General features: G+C 41.0%; 1 protein-coding gene across 2 annotated transcripts in view; it reads right to left on the minus strand.

The window, feature by feature from the left end:
• Positions 1–19,138, minus strand: part of ERBB4 (erb-b2 receptor tyrosine kinase 4) — a 1,213,483-nt gene that overhangs the window by 328,894 nt on the left and 865,451 nt on the right. For both annotated transcript variants that reach the window (XM_089672264.1, XM_089672254.1), the window contains exon 9: positions 18,181–18,307. In XM_089672264.1, coding sequence (XP_089528390.1) covers positions 18,181–18,307 — 127 coding nt within the window. The remainder of the gene's footprint in view (positions 1–18,180; positions 18,308–19,138) is intronic.

Below are 19,138 nucleotides of genomic sequence, written 5' to 3' on the forward strand. Positions count from 1 at the left end.
GTCTTATAAATTTTCAGACAGCACAGGGAGAGCCACAAAAAAACTGCAATTCATTGGAACACACACAAGAGGGCACCAAAAAAAGTCCAATCTTTTGTTTTGCACATGGGGTCAGGCAATTTACACTTGCTGTTTTGTACACTAAGGTGTCAGGAATAGGAGCCTCTGGGAGAAACCTGACATTTCTCTCAGGTGTACACTGAACATTGCTAGCAATTTGTGTTTAAAGCCATCTACTGAAGTACAAACAGAATATAAAATAAAATCCACATATAATAATGTTATATAGGTAATATTAACTGAAAAGAGAGTGGCTTTATGGTCAGGATTAATTGATAATTAAGCTTTCAAAGTGTAATAACCTAAATCAACCAACCAGCAATCATCTTGTATTCTCTTGGCTGCCCAAAAGTGATGAAAAATTAAATGTGTTTGTTAGTTGTTACATCATCTTTGTAAAAGCTTATTAAATAAGCGCAGTTGTGTTCAGAAGCCTTTATAATTTTATTTAATAAGCAGTAAAATTTTACAACCCACTCTGCTGAAACAGTGCCCTAGCAATACACAAATGGCACGTAAAACTACACTTTAAAATGCTTATAAACTACATTGTTCTTATTTCATGAGACAATGGCCATTTAAGAATAACTTTATAGGAGAAATAAACTATGTATATGTAGTGCCACCTCCGCAAGTGCCACTGATTTGTGTCCCAGGTTCTCTTCCCGCTAGTGCAGCATAGTCAGGCAAACAGCAGTTTTCACTCTTGTAGCTGAAGAAACAGTCTAGGGCAGGGGTGGGCAAACTTTTTGACTTGAGGGCCGCAATGGGTTCATATATTGGACCCGGGGGCTGGACCAAGAGTAGATGAATGATGTGTATGTGTCATCCATAGTAAGTATAGTAATATTCCCCCATAGTAAGCATAGTAATTAATCCCCCATACAGTAATTCATCCCCCATAGTAATTCATCCCCCATATAGTAATTCATCCCTCATATAGTAATTCATCCCCCATAGTAATTCATCCCCCATATAGTAATTCATCCCCCCTATAGTAATTCATTCCCCATATTAATTCATCCCCCATATTAATTCATCCCTCATATAGTATTTCATCCCCCACAGTACTATTCCCCCCCAAGTAGTAAGCCAAGTCCCCCCTGTGTCAATTCACTTACCTTTGCTCCGCGCGTTCCTCTCGCCGTGTTCCCGCGCCGTTCCGGTCTTCAGGGCGGACTGTGAGAGGAGCCTAGCTCCCCTCACGTTCGTCACGCTGCCCCGCCTACACACATCCTGACAGCCAATGTATCACGCTCCGCGGGCCGGATTAAAAGGTCCGCCGGGCCGTATACGGCCCGCGGGCCGTAGTTTGCCCATTGCTGGTCCAGGGGTTGCCTTTTTAAAAGTTTATTGTAGTTCAACTTGGATGGGGAATAGGGAGCTGCAGGATACTCCAGAACACTAAACAATGATGCAAGGACATTATCCCCTTAGAAGCAGCTTCTTAATACACTTCTATAAGTATAAAGGCATGAAGTGGACATCTCTGGTACACTGTTAGCAATGTCCCAGGCCAGGCAAGCCTTAATTGAATGTGACAGGGGTTCATGGCAACAACAGTCACTAGGATCTCTCTCCCTGTGGTCTGTGCTCACAATGCCTCCAGGGCTCTGATGTCTCCTTGAGACTCCAGCAGAAAACTCCTCTGTAGAGTTCCCAGATTAGATAATCAGTGGCTTCCCTCTTTTTTGGCTCCAAAGGTATCAATATAGGCTCCCCAGCTGAGCACAGTTGGGACCTCGATAAACAGGCTGCATCCTTAGCAGGATGGCCAGGGAAGGCATGCAGCCCTCCAGGCTGGGAACCTCTCCTCCAGGGAAAAGCACCCTGCTCCCTGGGGTTCCAAACAATTTATAAACTCCACAACCACAATCTGGGCATACCTCAACAGGGATTGGCTGGAGCAGCATAAATATTTAGGCTGCCCATTTCACTTCATCTCCAGAAAACAGGGGGAGCAGTCAAACTTGCAGCCTGCAGAACCCAGCGCAGCCTAAAGCAATCACACACATTGTTCCGCTGATTACAGGAGGGCCAAGAACTAAACCTCCCTAGCTAAAACCTAGCAGGAGGGTGCTATATATATATATATATATATATATACATACACAGTATCGCACAGAAGTGAGTACACCCCTTACATTTTTGTACATATCTTTAGACATTAATGGCTGTGTGTTGAGTTATTTTGAGGGGACAGCATATTTCCACTGCTATACACTGCTGTACTCACTTCTGTGAGATAATACATATATATATATATATATATATATATATATACACACACACACATACACACACACATACATATACACATATACAGTTGTGCTCAAACGTTTACATACAATGGCAGAAATTGTGAATTTTTGGCATTGATATTGAAAATAAGACTGATCATGCCAAAAAAATGCTCTTTTATTGAAGGATGATGGTCATATTAAGCCATTTATTATCAAATAGTTGTTTGGCTCCTTTTTAAATCATGATACCAGAAATCACCCAAATGGCCATGATCAATATTTTACATGCCCTGGAATGTTTAGCCTTGGTACAGACACACAAGGTGACACACATGGGCTAAAATGCCAATTAGAGGTTAATGTCCCCCATCTGTGGCTTTTTAAATTGCAATAAGTGTCAGTGTATAAATAGTCAATGAATTTGTTAGCTCTTACGTGGAAGCACTGACTGGGCTAGATACTGAGCCAGATACTGAGCCATGGAGATCAGAAAAGAACTGCATAACAAGATAATGGAACTTTATAAAGATGGAAAAGGACATATAAAGATATCTAAAGCCTTGACTATGCCAATCAGTACTGTTAAATCACCTATTAAGAAGTGGAAAGTTCGGGGATCTCTTGATACCAAGCCAAGGTCAGGTAGACCAAGAAAGATTGCAGCCACAACTACCAAAATAATTATTTGGGATACAAAGGGAAACCCATAGGAAACCACATGAAAAAGACAGTGTGGTTGTTTTGAAGGAGCACAATATGATGACACTTGAACAAAAATGAGCTGCATGGTCGAGGTGCCAGAAAGAAGCCTTTACTGCATCATTGACACAAAAAGGCCTGGTTAGGCATGTCAAGGTGTTGTCAGGTATATTGTAACCAGGCTTTTTTGTGGCATTGGTGCAGTAAAAGCTTATTTCTGGCATTTTGACCAAATAGTTAATTTTTGTTCAAGTATCACCGTATTGTGCTCCTTAAAAACAGCCACACCATCTTTTTCCAGAGCAGCCTGTATATCTTTTGAGGTTGCCTGTGGATTTTTCTTTAAATCCCAGACAATTCTTCTGTCAGTTGTGGCTGCAATCTTTCTTGGTCTACCTGACCTTAGCTTGGTATCAAGAGATCCCCGAACTTTCCACTTCTTAATAGGTGATTTAACAGTACTGATTGGCATATTGAAGGCTTTGGACATCTTTTTATGTCCTTTTCCATTTTTATAAAGTTCCAATACCTTCTTACACAGGACTTTTGACAGTCCTTTTCTGATCCCCATGGCTCAGTATCTATCCTAGTCAGTGCTTCCACATAAGAGCTAACAAACTCATTGACTATTTATAGCAATGACACTAATTGCAATTTAAAAAGCCACAGCTGTGGGACATTAGCCTCTAATTGGCATTTTAACCCATGTGTGTCACCTTGTGTGTCTGTACCAAGGCCAAACATTCCAGGGTATGTAAACATTTGATCATGGCCATTTGGGTTATTTTTGTTATCGTTATGATTTAAAAAGGAGCCAAACAACTATTTGATAAAAAATGGCTTCATATGATCATCATCCTTCAATAAAAGAGCATTTTTTGGCATGATCAGTCATATTTGTAATATCAATGCCAACATTTCACAATTTCTGCCAGGGTATGTAAACTTTTGAGCACAACTGTATATCCCAGTACCTCATAATTTAGATAAGTTGAGCCCAGCACCTGTAGTATAATGTGTGGGGTTTATAGGGCTGAAAAACAGTAAAAAAAAATCAAGGCCCTATAACCTTAGGTGCTATTAAAGCGATTCTAAAGGTTGTTTTGTTTTTTTTTAAATAACAAACATGCTATGCTTACCTATTGTGTGCAGTGATTTTGCACAGAGCAGCCTGGATCCTCCTCTTCTCGGGTCCCACCGCCAGCACTCCTGGCTTCTCCTTTCTGTTGGGTGTCCCCACAGCAAGCAGCCTGCTATGAGGGCACCCGCTGCTCTGTGTGTCCATTCACACAGGGAGCCACGGCTTGGCCCCACCACCCCCTCCTCATTGACTGACTGATTGTGATTGAGCCAATGGCTTGCTGTCTCAACTAATCAGGAGGCAGAGACCCGGGACTGCCAAGGCTCTCATTTACATTGCCAGATCACGATGAGACTCAGTAACCCAAAAGCAAATGTTTATTAAATTGCAGCTTACCATTTCTTAGTGAAAGCTGCATTAATTTCCTTTTTAAGGCTTTCTTTTTTCAATTTTCATCTGGTGATACAGCCAGTAAGTCTATTTTTCAAAAGAAGCTCTCCAGCAGAATGTATCAGTTACTGGGAAGAGACAAACCATTTAACACCACCAGGGGTGCTTACAATGATCAGCTTTTATCTATTCATGTGAAACCAAAGAAAAAAACAGTTTTCCGTAACTGCTTACGAAGTATTAGCTAGAATTTGGCTTTAATTTGGTTAGTATGTTTAAACCTGCTAGTATATCTACACTCCCCTGCCCCCCAGAATGACAATGTTGCTGTCCAAGGTGCCTCTTTTGCTCATTCATCCAGAGTAAGGGCAATCTAATACAGGAGGTGTGTTAGTGGCCAGATCATCAGGGAGGGAAAAGGCCTAAGAAAAGAAAACTAATGCAGCCACCAGATTTAGATCCTTAGGGATTGGTAAGCTGCAATATATTATATTTTCGGTTTGGGGTTTAATACCGCTTTAGTGTAACCCTTAGGTTAATACTAATACTTAAAGCAGTACTCTAAAATGTAATCCTTACCCTGACCCTATAATTTAACCCTTAAAACACAACCCCACCCTAATCCTAACTCTAAATCTTAACCTAACCTATAAAATTCCCTGTTTGTATAAGGGAGAAAGAGTTACCTATGTCAGATGTTTTTTGTTGTCCATGTCCCCTTTGTTGAGATTTATCCTCACTTTCTGTTCCAATGACTCAAAGATAGAGTTTTGCAAAAAAATTAAAACAATCGTTCTGATGGGGGGTACAAAGACAGCAATAAAATACATTTCAATTATGCTGAACATAGGGGGGGTAGAATATCATTCAGGTTTGTATGTGAAAGTGAGGGGAAATCTCCCTAAGAAACTAAGTGTTGGTAATGAGCTCTACTGAAAAACAGAAAAGTTGGACTTGGGATTTGTCATCAACGAGGGATGTCAGACCGTAGAAAGATAGCTAAGTATCGCTTTAAAGCCCAACTCCTACACAAATGTATCTCTTTTTTTGCACAATGTTAACAGAGTTTAAATCATTTGCCAGGTTTTTATTGCCCTTGTTGCGATTTCCCCAATTTCCTGTTCATGTGACAAGGGGTCAGAGGTACAGAGACACTAAAATTAATCTGAGTAATTTTTTTTAAGGAAAATATAGATTTGATAAACAGTGGTTTAAATATCATCTGTCAAAAAATAAAATGTGCAAAAAGTGAAAAAAAAAATGGTCTTGGCAGTGAAAGGGTTAACGATAAGAGCGGGGCAGCGACACAAGAGTCATCTTCTGACTTGTTACTACACATCTAGGCTAGCTGAGCCATTTCCAGGGACATCAGAAAAAAAGTACAAATAGAAGTTACCATAGCGTACCACACCAAATGATAAAAGAGTCCAGATTCCATTTTTACGGTGGAAAAAAAATGGGCATTTATTATTTTTTTTAAGCCAACTTATCTGTTAAATTTTGGAGCCCATGGCTTGCATACCAACACCCAGTCATTCCTTTTGTGAGTCTGGCAACTGCATAAGAGGTCTCCCAGTGGGTCAGACACTTCCTGCGTCACATTCTCCCCCTCCCTTTTTTTCTCTTTCCCTCAATTCTGCCCTCTTACCATTTTTCCCCTCCCTTTTTCTCCTTTCTATCATCTTTCCATCGTTTTTCTTAACAACACCTAGTTCCTTGACAGTGAACTGAGGCCATGCCAACTACTTAGGTTGATCGACAGTATCAACCTTACAGTCACCATCTCTTGCACTGTTTTGCTATATTGACCAGCTGTTACCAAGGCTATCCTTCTGTTTGTACCATTTTTGATATAATCAGTTTTTTTATCGATAGACTGATTGCTCAACGTTTGGATGTCAACCTGTACATTCTATTTGTACCTCTCTTCACAAAAAAATAAAACATATTGAAAAGAAAATAGCAATAACTGTCAAACTGTTGATAGTGTGCTCATGTCAGCTCTCAACTGGACTTTCAAACAGTCAAATAACTGGTACCATTGTTGATCACATGTGTAGCACCACAGCAACAGCAGATCTAAACAGAGGCTTAAGATGGCACCATTCTCAGCATTAAATAATAGGAGGGCTTGGTTGTGCTTTAAAATGACAGCCATTAAAACAGAACATACATGAAAGTCACCAGGTCAGATTATGGAATAGCTTCTGGCTACGCAGTGCAGGCTTTGTAACGACATTTCAAGTTGTTCCAGGATTTGCGGCACAGCACCTATTAGCATCTTCCACCCCTCCTTGTGTGAACTTCTGCCCTGCAAGACTGCACGTTCAATTTCAGTGCCTCTGAAATAACTGTGAAACCTAAGCAAATTCACTTATAATTATTTCTGAGTTCCATAGTAACAGTGACCTGCCGGAACCTTACTCCTTTAGTATTCCTCAGTCACAGTGTCCTGACAGGACCTCATCACTTCTCCATTCTTTTCCTTTAATCTCTGAAGTAAGACAGTTACAAGTGAATATATATTTTATCTCAAGGTTATTTACAAGTCCAGGATATTGCTCACACACCAGCTCATTAACATGATTCATCCTCAGACACCAAAACTTTTTTTTTTCTTGCTTGCTAAAAATCACTCAGTGATACTTCTGAAATTAAATTCCATTTCAAGCAGAGAGATCCAGCTGGCATTGAGTTGACAAATCCCTAAAGTTTTCCTTTTTATTTCACTGCTAGAACTAAATTGCACAGTCTTTGGTGTGAGCACCAGCAGTGAAGATGCTTTATTTACCACTGGAATATCTGCACTCCAAGAAATGTCAATGGGCCATTGTCCGTGCAATTGTTATTTTGCATTATATGTTGCTGAAGGGAGTCCACGTCCTCTGACATGCCAAATTAACTTTCCACTGGAAGAAAGATTTCCCATGTAAATCTGAATGAATTACTATACTGAAGAAAATGTCTAGATGTGAGCCTCATCATGTTCTGAAACAAAGCCTAGGAGTGAGCTGCATGGGCGAAATAAACAGCAAACTAACACAGTCCTATATTATGACCTACATTGACTAGAGTAGTCAGAATTGGCCACAATCTATCACTCATTGCTTTAAGATATACCTTGCTTCAAGGACACATTGTAACCAATTACACCTAGATCAGAAGAGAGCTACATATTTCTGGGTGCTCTACAACCTCTGCAGACATCCACGAAGTGGTCCTATCATGGATCACTATATTTTCCAGGCTGTCCACTCATGTTCTCTCAAGAATAGGAGCCAAAAAAGAGTATTTAAATATTCAAACCAATCCAAACTGCACCCATGCTGCACTGTATACTACACTTATTCCAAACCTAGACTGCACCTATACCAACCCTATACAGCATTAGACTGAACCTTTACCACATCTGAACCACACCCAGCCTTGCACCTATGCTAAGACTATACTATACCTATGCTTGTACCTATACTGTACTTACACTGCATGCAGGTTAACTGGAACTGTTAAGTGCACTGCCGCTCTTAAAGGGCCTCAACAATAGCCAGCAGAAGAACATTTCAAAGGTCAACCCCTCCCATAATAATTATTCTGCAAGCCCCCTTTGTCCCCCTGCCCCCTCCACTACCATCCTCCTTTTCTTTTAGACAGTGCATACCCAGTTAATCTAGGACTAGCATCACCACCATAAATGCCCTCTGGCTGTCTAGTTCCCACCCTCAATAGGTAGATTAAACTTTACTTCTGCTCACTGCTGAGGGGGCCATGTTACTGTTTATGTTGATCTAGATGCCAAATGTCCTCTTATACCTAGTCCTTTATGTTAATCATTTTGTATGCTAAACTGTGCAATTACCACTGTTAATCAATTTCATTCTTACCTAGTTACCAACTATATTGGGTAACAATATACTTTATATTAAGTTCCGATCTGATTTGGTGCCTATTTTCTTTGATATAGTATACTACTATTGGGTAGTAAGTATTGCTTTCACTGATTTCCTGGGATATTGCAAGTTTGTACCCTCAACCTGGTGTGTCAAAGGGGCTGTGGTTCTTGAGACGTTCGAGGAACACAGCAGAGGATCTGTCCTATCCAGTTTTGGTTATCTAATATCTAACCTGACATATCTTCTTTTCTTTCATAGTGGAGCAAAAGGCAGCTACGTCAGATTTATGGGCACCTTCAAGAGCTTATGTATGAAACATGTGCTCACAAGAACATTGTTGTTCCTTTTTCCTAGCAAACATTTTTGGGGGATTTTCACTACACCAATGATAGCTGGAGCTTAAATGGTTCCTATAAACACAGACAAAATTGGGGTTTATTTCCAGGTATCGGGCTAGATAAGCTGATCACATACTCATCATTGGTAGTATCAGTGGAAAGAAATAAACCCCCAGCATTGGTGGTGTCAGTGGGAACATATAAACTCCTAAGAATGGTGGGGTCAGTTTGAAGAAGTAAACCTCCAGCTTTAGTGGTGTCATTGGATTGGACCTGTAAGTAGGAACAAATAAACTCCAGCATGGGTGGTGTCAGCAATAAACCCCCAGCATAGGTGGTGCAAGGGGGAAGAAAAAAAAACCCATTATTTTTGGTGTCAGTGGAAAGAAATAAACCACAACTTTGCGGATGTCATTGGGAGAAATACACTCCTAGGGTAGGGTCAGTTGGAAGAAGTAAACCTCCAGCTCAGGTGTTGTCAGTGGATTGGAACTGGAGCAGGACGGAATAAATCAAAAGCATTGGTGGTGTTATTGAGAAAAATTAAACCCCCAGCATTGGTGGTTTCAGTAGGAAAATATAAACTCCCAGGATTGGTGGGGTTGGTTGGAAGAAGTAAACCTCCAGCTTTAGTGGTTTCATTGGATTGGTTCTGTGAACAGGAAGAAATAAACCCCCAGCATTAGTGGTGTCAGAAATAAATCCCTAGCATAGATGGTGTCAGAAGGAAGAAATAAACCTCCACCATTTGTGGTGTCAGTGGGAAGAAATAAACCCCAACATTGTTGATGTGAGTGGAAAGAATTAAACTCCCAGCAGTGGTGATGGCATTGGGAGCAAATACACTTCTAGGGTGGGGTGAGTTGGAAGATCTGGTGCTGTAAGTGGATCGGCATGAGGTGAAGCTCTGGGGTTGCCAGTGGATTGGTCCTGGAGCAAGAAGAAATTAACCCAAATCATTGGTGGTGTCATTGGGAAGAAATAAACCCCTAGCACTGGTAGTGTCTGGGGGAAAAAATTAACTCTCAGCATTGGTGGTGTCAGCGAGAAGGAGTAAAGTCCCCAGCATTGGTGGTGTTAGTGGAAAGAAATAAACCTCCAGCATTGGTGGTTTCAGTGAGAAGACGTAAAGCCCCCAACATTGGTGGTGTCAGGGGAGGAAATGAACCTCCACCATTTATACTCAGTGATTTCACGTGCACATCGGAAATTTTCATTTCGGATGCATTTGTTCATTGAAGAATATTGTTTCATCACATTTGTTATGTTGACCCGATTTGTTTTCGGAATTTGTTTTGTAGCTTAGGCATTCATTTTGTATATTTATTGGTCTGGATGGATTCAAAACTTTCTGCAGTTTTCCAGAAGATTGCTATATATTCAATATATTATCAAATTGGATGGATTAGAATCGGAACAATTTTCGGACTCTAGTCCAACCCACCAAGAGGAATTGCATGAGCTGATTGGAAAATATCAACTGGCATCATGTGTATCTGAATTAACAAATGGAATGAATTTCGGATCCATTCGTTATCCAAATCAAAATTAACGAATTCATTTGAAAATCTAATTAATCTCTCATGGGCCCAAACTAACATCGCATCATGTGACGCCATGCGAATGAAACAAATGCATTTAATAATTTCATTTTCAGTTGATACTGATATTGATACGAAGCGCACATTTCTACTGCCTTTCTCCCATGCTGCTTCCTCTCTTTCTGTGAGGGTCAGTATCAGAGCTCTAGTTTAGAGCATTTTATTAATTATTTTTAAAGTCTGCTGATTTCAAACAGTGTAAATGGAGCTAAAATTTGGTGGTGTTATTGACATTTGTACGGCTTGCCAAACACATATAGATTTTTTTGTTGAGCCTGTGCACTGAATGAAAAAAAATCTGTGTAATTTCTCCACCTAAACTATACAGCATGGATGGACGAATCTCTCTCTCTCTCTCTGCCTATTGTAGTTTGAAAGCCATCCCTGCCAGCTGTTGAAATACCCAAACAGCTGAAGCATCTGACTGGATGCTGACCCTGTTTGGCTGACAATTTTGTGCCTGGCTCCTTTGATTTTCAGTTGAGTTATGTTTGGTAAGAGGAGGATCTCCAGGCTACCAACTGAGTGAAGTTCAGCCAGTTCATCAGGTAGGTAGTTATTACTGTTTCAGAACCACTTCTGGTGGTATTAACAGTTTTAAATTTGTCCAGTAGTAACAAACAAGATATCAAAAATCTCCTATACACTGAGAGATGATTTTTGAATGGCTGTAATAAGTTACATATTTGTTTTGGCCTGTTCTGAAACCCTGCTGTAAATGTGCACTGAAAATGAACTAAAAAATCCCAGGACTTTCTACAGACCACCTGAGCAAAATCTTTTAATCCCAATCATGGGTCTGTCTGCCATAGCGGAATGCGTGCAAAAAAATCTAAGACCACACAGACTAAAAGAATGAGAACAACAAGTGCTGACTGCTGTCACTGTGCTTTTTTCTGCAGTCAATGACAACCGGGTAGCCAGTGATTAGCATAGTAGAAGAAAAGTATGAACATCTAAATCGTGGATTAGGCTTTTTTTACTATAAATCTCAAAACTGTTATCCCAAGATTGTTGCTGTTTAAAATGTACTTCTCTGTCTGCATCATAGAAATAAGGGTCATGCATTTGCAACTTTTTAATAGTAGGGAGATTATTTTTCTCTATAAATTATGTGAATTATATGATTTAGTAATTAATAGCCTCAGAACTATTTCTTGTAAATAATGCATGTAACCCACTTTTAAATTCATCTAGTGAATCCGCCAGCACCACCTTCCTTGGCAGAGATTTCCACAGCCTGTCTGTACTCATAGGGAGAAACCCCAATCGTGCGGATTCCAAAACTCCTTTCCAATTTCGGAATATGTTGCCCTACATTGTTTTTTTCTTCTCAGAGAGTTTACTACCTCTTTAAATGTCTTTAAGTATTTGTATCGCCCCCTCATCTCCCCCCTTCTGCATATCGACTCCTCAATTGATCCAGGGCTGTGCCCATCTGTAGTTACTCTCTCCCTCCCAGCATTCACAGGACAGAGAGGCGGCAGTGAGAGTCATTGGCTCTTGATGCTGTCAATCAAATATAGTGAGCAGAGACCGGAGGGCAGGGCTCAGCCAAGCTCTGTGAGTCTATAGACACACACAGCCCAGCTCAGGAGTGAGCCAACGTGTGCACCCCCAGAAGAAGCAAATTCCATACACTATACATTATACAATTTTCTTGTACAGTTTTCCTTGAGATTTACCAAAAAGCATATAATATGAGGTCAAACCTAAACAACACTTTCAATTGCATCCAATTTGGCAGGCCCTTGCACTAAATGGTTGGAGGTAAGTCTAAAGGAAATTGTACAGAAATTGTACAGAAAATTGTAAGAAAATTGTATAATGTATGGCCAGCCTTAGCCTTTACCCAGTGCAGTGGGGCTGTGAGGATTAATGGCTCATTTATTCTAGGATAAAAATAAATGCACTCGACAGAGGGAGCTCCCCCATGCTCTGGTGGTGGACTTTCTCTTGGTATTGTCATGTCCAGTGCAGGGCTTTGGACTATGACTTGGTCTTGGTGACACAGGACCTTAGATTGCTGGATCATTGCCTACTTTTACACTCAAAACCCACCTTGCCACACACTCATGCATTGCACGTAACTGATTGCAGAATGGTTGCAGTGCGGTTCTATTCATTTGAATAGGTCAAGTTAGGTAACAGTACTTACGGTTAGGTGTGACATGTCCTTTAATTTTTTCTGCAGCCTCAACATGGGTACAGCCTGAGTGATTGCATTTCTTAGTTTAGATGGAAGCTCAAGGCACAGTAAAACCACAGCAGCCCTCTCTCTTCCTCTCTCAGTCTGAGCTCTGCTGTACAGGGACTGCAACAGGCTAGAAAATAATTTCTTGGAAAATATATATAATGACTGCATTTATTTGTATATCTGCCTAGAATTCAGCTATAAGCTGTCATGTAACACATGGTAAACATGCCTAGTCACAGGTGATATATTTGTTAAACACATTCAGGAATCAGAATGTAATCCTCCTTGGTGAATATTGGAACTGTCAAATTAGAGACTTTGTAGTACAATATTTTATTGAAGCTGGCTGTTTGTCTACAGGTTGACACTGGGATCCACTGATATATTAAGATCATGGATGTTAAATCCTGATTAGCAAAGCACAATCATATTACAAAAGACAGCAGCAGCAACTGTTATTATTGTGTTATGAAAGGGATGCTGTTTTGAACATTGTGATAACTGCATGTCATTTATATGTGTTATGATAGCAATAAAGACATGGATCAGAATAGTATAGTAATATTACATTAATTCCTTTTTCAATTCCACATGTCTTTATTGTTATTTTTCTCAATTTCCATTTACAAGCAGACTAAGCTGATGAGAAAAAAATGCAAGTGACGAGATGGATCAAACTATAAACCAAGGTAATAAAAGTGATTGTTGAAAGTTCCCATGGCAGTTTTATAGTATGTCCCAAACCTGCTGTTGCCTGCTGGATAAGGTGCGATGGGCTTTAAATGGCTCTTGAGGGTTAAAAAACTCTTCCTTAGGAAAAGTATTTCTTTTTCAGTGCATATTGGGTGCCCCTAGAAAGAAATACAGTGGCAGCTGTCAAAAAAAGTCATTGATCACATTGTCAAAGCTAATATGGTGACCACATGGCTTTATTTAGTAACAAATCCATGTCACAAAGAGCTTGATTTAGTAAAGACAAACAGACTGCAGTTGCATTATGCAAAGACTGTTGCTCCACAGCTTAGTAAATAAAATGGAGCTTCATTTTGTAAAGAATACCCATCACATTGCATTAATTTCATACCATTATATAAATTAATCTCATACAATCATCAGAATACGGCTGTCAGGATCTCGGTCTGAAACTGCGACCTTTGCAGTGTCTGGCCATGGCCATTCTCACTGTGCCACAAGGGATGCTGGATAGCTGAGTCTTATACAACCTTGCCTTGTGTCTTGTTTCTCTTGAACCCTTTGCTCTTCCCATGAACATCCTATTTAACCACTTGACAACCGGGCTATAGCCGAATGACGGCTAAAGAACGGTTGTTCAGTTCTGGAAGGGCGTCTTATGACGTCCTCTCAGAACGCGCCCCCAGTGGTGCGCACCAGGAGTTGTCTGTGATTGTTCTGTCCAACGGCCACAGCTGATCACATGACAAGGTAAAAGGCCAATCACAGCAGCCTTTTACGACGTGATCAGCTGTGTCCAATGACACAGCTGATCACAAAGTAAATACAGTTGCCGGTTATCAGAAGCACTTTCCTCACGCTGTCACAGTGTGAGAAAAGTACTGCTGATAACCGGCAAGAGTCGCAGAGGACATCTGCACTAATAATCAGCACATTCGTCAGGGCTCTGATTACCAGTGCTGCCCCAAATGTGCCCAGTAGTGGCGCCCATCAGTGCCCAGTGGTGCCACCCATCAGTTCCCAGCAGTGCCACCCAACAGTGCCTATCAGTGCCACCCATCAATGCCGCCAAGCAGTGCCACTCATCAGTGTCCATCAGTGTCGCCCATCAGTTGCTGCCAGTCAGTGCCGCGAGTCAGTGCTACCAGTCAGTGCCGCCAATCAGTGCTGCCTATCAGTGCCCATCATTGCTACCTATCAGTGCCCATCAGTGCAGCATCATCAGTGCCTACTCATCAATTCCCATCAGTGCTGCCTATCAGTGCCCATCAGTGCTGCCTATCAGTGCAGCCTCATCAACGCACATCAGTGAAGGAGAAAAATTACCTATTTGCAAAATGTTTTAATGGAAACAAAGAAAAACTTTTTTTTAAATTCTTTGCTCTTTTTTTGTTTATAGTGCAAAAAAATAAAAAACATAAGTGGTGATTAAATACCACCAAAAGAAAGCTCTATTTGTGGGAAAGAATGATAAATATTTCATATGGGCACAGTGTTGCATGACTGCGCAATTGTCATTCAAAGTGCAATGTTGAAAACTGAAAATTGGTCTGGGCAGGAAGGAGGTCAAAGTGCCCGCTAGGCAAGTGGTTAAGCCATGTATCTGCACTTTCCATTCATCAGATTACTGTGCTTTCTCCAGCCAATATCTTGCTCCTTTGCATACTTGCTGATGTCCTTATCTTCGCTACCACTTTCTACTGATGTCTTGTTCATTGACTACACTTTTGTCTGATCCCATCCAGCTACTACCATTTACTGACCTTTGGCTTGCTTACTGACTATGCTTCTGCCTAATCCCTCCCTGCTATATCTACTACTTGACCCTGGCTTGCTCACCTCCTGGTGGGGTGATCCTGAGGACCGTGATATGATGCTAACACACAGCAAATCCCATCTCCACCATCTGGTGAATATCGATTAGTGCTTAGACTTCGCACTTCAAGTGAGATCACATCATCTGCTAGGAGGATCTGTTCGTACATTTCCAGCTAACTACCTGTGAACCTCTCAACAGCTACAGCCTCTGGTCTCCTAGCCTGAGCCCAGAGTGTGACACAGGCATTTATGATGGAGGTGCTTGAAAGGTGGAAATCAGTGTTCACAATAGTCAAAGTTCTCACCCATTTTGTTACTGAGTTAGCCCATATAATCCAGTAATAAAAAGAAAATAACTTTACAGAACGTACTCCACATGATTTCACAATCAACTTCTAGCATGCCACAAAGAAATGAAGTATGTGTATTTCTGACAATGAAAAAGTCACTTCTCAATTCATGTTCTGCCTTGGTGCTTTCAGGATTTTTAAGAAAATGGACTTTTAATAACATTGCAGCACTCAAGGTCACAATATACATTACAATGAATATTCTTCCTTTCCATCTCGCTGCTCAATCAAGGCCTGCACCTCTCAGGGATTTGATTTGTTCTAATTGTGGATTTTGTCACTTCTCCAGTGACTTGGTGGCTCGCAGCTCCCTGCCTGGAGCCCTGATATTCCCGCTGGGATCCGTCTGTTCCCTTATACTAGCTGTGCTTGTCACACTTCGTTACTTAATTGTAGATCAAAAGCACCTCCCAGCAGAGGCGTGCTAATGATATCCGTCCTTGTGAAATACTTGCGGGCACAATGTATGACGAAGTGTGACAAGGGACTATACGGAGGGGAAACATTTGAATGAATGCTCCTCCCAAGGGGCCTTGCTCGTATCACAGACAAAAGTGGTCGTTTCCTCCATCTATCATAGGAATAATGATATCTTTACACAAGCGGTTCATTGCAGAATAAAGGCCTGATCATAGCATAGTAGAAAGAGAAGATTTTAAATGAGAATTTTATAGTGCTTTTTTAGACTAATGTAGTGTTTGGTTTCCTATTCTCCCATGGCAGGTGACAAATAGTTGGATCTTGTAAGATGCTGTCCTTGAAACGTGTCGGGTACCGCTGCCAGGACCACCTTGCCATGACATTAGGTTTAGCAATCAGGGCTTGCACAGAAATAGGAAAAACTGATTAACTAATTGCACAGATTTCCCAGCATGCTCCAAATTGTCTGGGACTTATATATTCTGAGTTTGTGGTTCCATATTCACTACATAGCCTAATTATTGTAAGCTAAGCCAGCAATTCAAAAGTATACTATACTTACTATTTAGTATATTGAAGTTCATTGATCTCTTGGAAAAATATCATATATGTGTAGATATATTAAAGTGCATGGAAACCCTGTAACCCTTGAGCTAATACCTTTCTGTGCTCATTGTCTCTCTTGACTGTAATCAGCATCATCTTTTCACCTTCCCCTATGTTATGGAGAGGGAGAAAAGAGGTGTTCTGTAGTCCTAAACCACTTCAAAGGGAATTCAATAAAGCCCTAACACTTTTCTTGGTGTTATGGCCTGTAACATTAAAAAACCCTGCTCCCTACCAACAACGTGTGACAGATTCAGGTGCTTCTTAATCACAAAGTGACACTATTACCGTACCAAATCCAAAAATAACTATCTCCAGTTCATAGAAAATAAAACTGGAGTTCATTAAGACCAACTCTAAGTTGGTGTATGGAGATAGGCAGAATGTCTGTCTCTGTACTCAGCAGAGCAGCATGTTTTGCCACTTTCCTTTCCCACCTGCACTATTAAGGATGCTATCATCTTTACAACCAACAACCTCCTAGAAACAAGTGGTGCTGACAGTGGGTGGAGCTTGAACTGAAAGCTGTGAGCAGGGGCGGACTGACCATTTGGAAACTCGGGCACTGCTTGAGGGCCCGGGCTCAGTAGGGCTACCATGAGATGCCCCTGGTAGCTTTTTCATAGGCTTTTTTGAGTTTGGGCAAGGACACAGGGGCCCCATGATCCCCTATTGCCCAGGGGCCCCATGAGTTGTCAGTCCGCCCCTGGATGTGAGACTAGTTCTCCATCTGGTCCAGCAAATTCTAACGCCAATAGAAAACAAACAGGCATTCAGGAGTCACATTTTAGGTGAATAGCTCTGATCAGAGCTATTTGTTCAGCATCTGCTGAACAGTTTTGCTGTAAGTTCAGGGTCACTGAAGACCATGAGCTTGTAGAAGAAGGGGGTATGCCAACAACATAAAACTAAAGCAGGCCATACATGGGTTGAATTCCAAATGATTTTTCGATCGAAAATCAAAAACATCGTTCGTTCTGTAACCCAATGGTGCCACCAATGATTTCGAAAATCGGTCGTTTTTCAAGAATTTTCCAGGATGCCCAATAAACGAAATGGGGAGGAACCACGAAAATTGGCCAGTGCCATTGCCCCACTAACAGAGCGAAAATTGGCCAATTATTCTTAGGTCCGACTTTCGAACAAAAAATCATTCGGAAATCGTCCCATGTATGGCCGGCCTTACTGAGCTGGTCAGCTGGAAGTTGTGTGCCGCCGTACATTTTACGTTGCTGGCAGCACAAGGGTTAAAGCCTGGGAAGCTGCCATCATAGCCTCTGTTTGATCTCCAGCTGCCATGGTGCTGCACATGTGATTAGTCATGACACCAACCATTTGGAGAGCACAAGCAACTGTGACAGTTATCTTTCACAGCATGCCTTGAATGTAACTGTTTTGGGAAACAATTAAATCGACAGGATTATTTCTGCTTTACAGCATGTTAAACAAAGCTCACGTGGCACAGTACATAGGGTTCATAAAGCCATACAGTTCAAATGCTGGGCAGTTTACTCCAGTGTTTGAAGTGAATGAGCCTTTGACAAAAGACTATAGGACATATTTTATTACTTCCCATTCAGTGCTCACTCCAGATGCTTTTGCATACAAACTCAGGACTTCACCTATAAGACTGTCAGTGAATTCTACGTGCAGAACTGGTGAGGATAAATTCAGCCCGCAGTGAAAATAACAGCTTAAAAGGAAAATGTGTCTGAAAGCTTAGGAGGAGTTGGAATCTCACTTATTGTATACTATTTCAGCTTTGCAATGCTGCCACTCTTATCTTGTACTCACCCTTCAATGCCAGTCACCAGGAAAAGGAGATTTCCATTAATCTTAGTGCAGTTTATAAACTTGTCAATATTCCTGGAATCCACGGTCTGAGAGGTTTTTAGGGACACTGTCCCGATTCCATCACACACTAGAGAGAAAAATGGAATGTCACAGCATTACAACAACAGACTATAAATATCTGATGCCATTTAAAGTAAACTTGTCACAGACCTTGCAAATTTGAAATTCTTGCAAACCTGATTTTCCCTTAAAATTGGACGTTTTGGGTTTTTGTATCCCTTGTATTACTCTTGGAATATAACCAATAAAAATAATTGGAAATAAAAATTGGATTTTTTTTGTCCTTTAATTTAGCACTCAAGTGGCATAAAAATATTTGCAATTTAAAGCTATCTATAAAAGAATGGCTATTTGATATAAATCCTCCACCACCCCAAATTGCTCATTGAGAAAGTTTGAGCAGTGGATAACGTTTTCATGCTCCCTGTCGCTGTACCAGCTTTCTTACAATGAGTTGTAATCAAAGGTCAATTCAGCTAATACTCTACAGTGAATAGGGCATTGGGGAGCTATCAATGTCTTTACTTAAAGTGTTACTAAACCCAGGACCTGCATTCACTCTATCTGGTCTCACACAGTACACACAACGTGGAAAGGAAATGATTTTGTTAAACATAAACTGCTAAATACCTTTCTCATCAGCAATTAGAGCAGTCTTGTGCCTTCTATCAGTGTTCAGCAGAGCACTGGTTAAAGCTTGTAGGAGGAGTTTTCTTTCTGCTCTAGGAGGATGCAGAACCCCAGGCCTCTATCTGGACAGTGCTGATTGGCCTTGTGCTCATCACATGCACTCTCCAAAGAAATAAAAAACCGTTCTAGCGGTACACACCAAACTGAGCATGTGCAGAGTGACTCCACACGATATGTCTTATCAGGAGATCAGAGGGGGGCACTGGAA

Source organism: Staurois parvus, unplaced genomic scaffold (assembly GCF_062004578.1).
Source record: "Staurois parvus isolate SC_StPar_1 unplaced genomic scaffold, SC_StPar_1.0 ptg000011l, whole genome shotgun sequence".
Taxonomy (NCBI): domain Eukaryota; kingdom Metazoa; phylum Chordata; class Amphibia; order Anura; family Ranidae; genus Staurois; species Staurois parvus.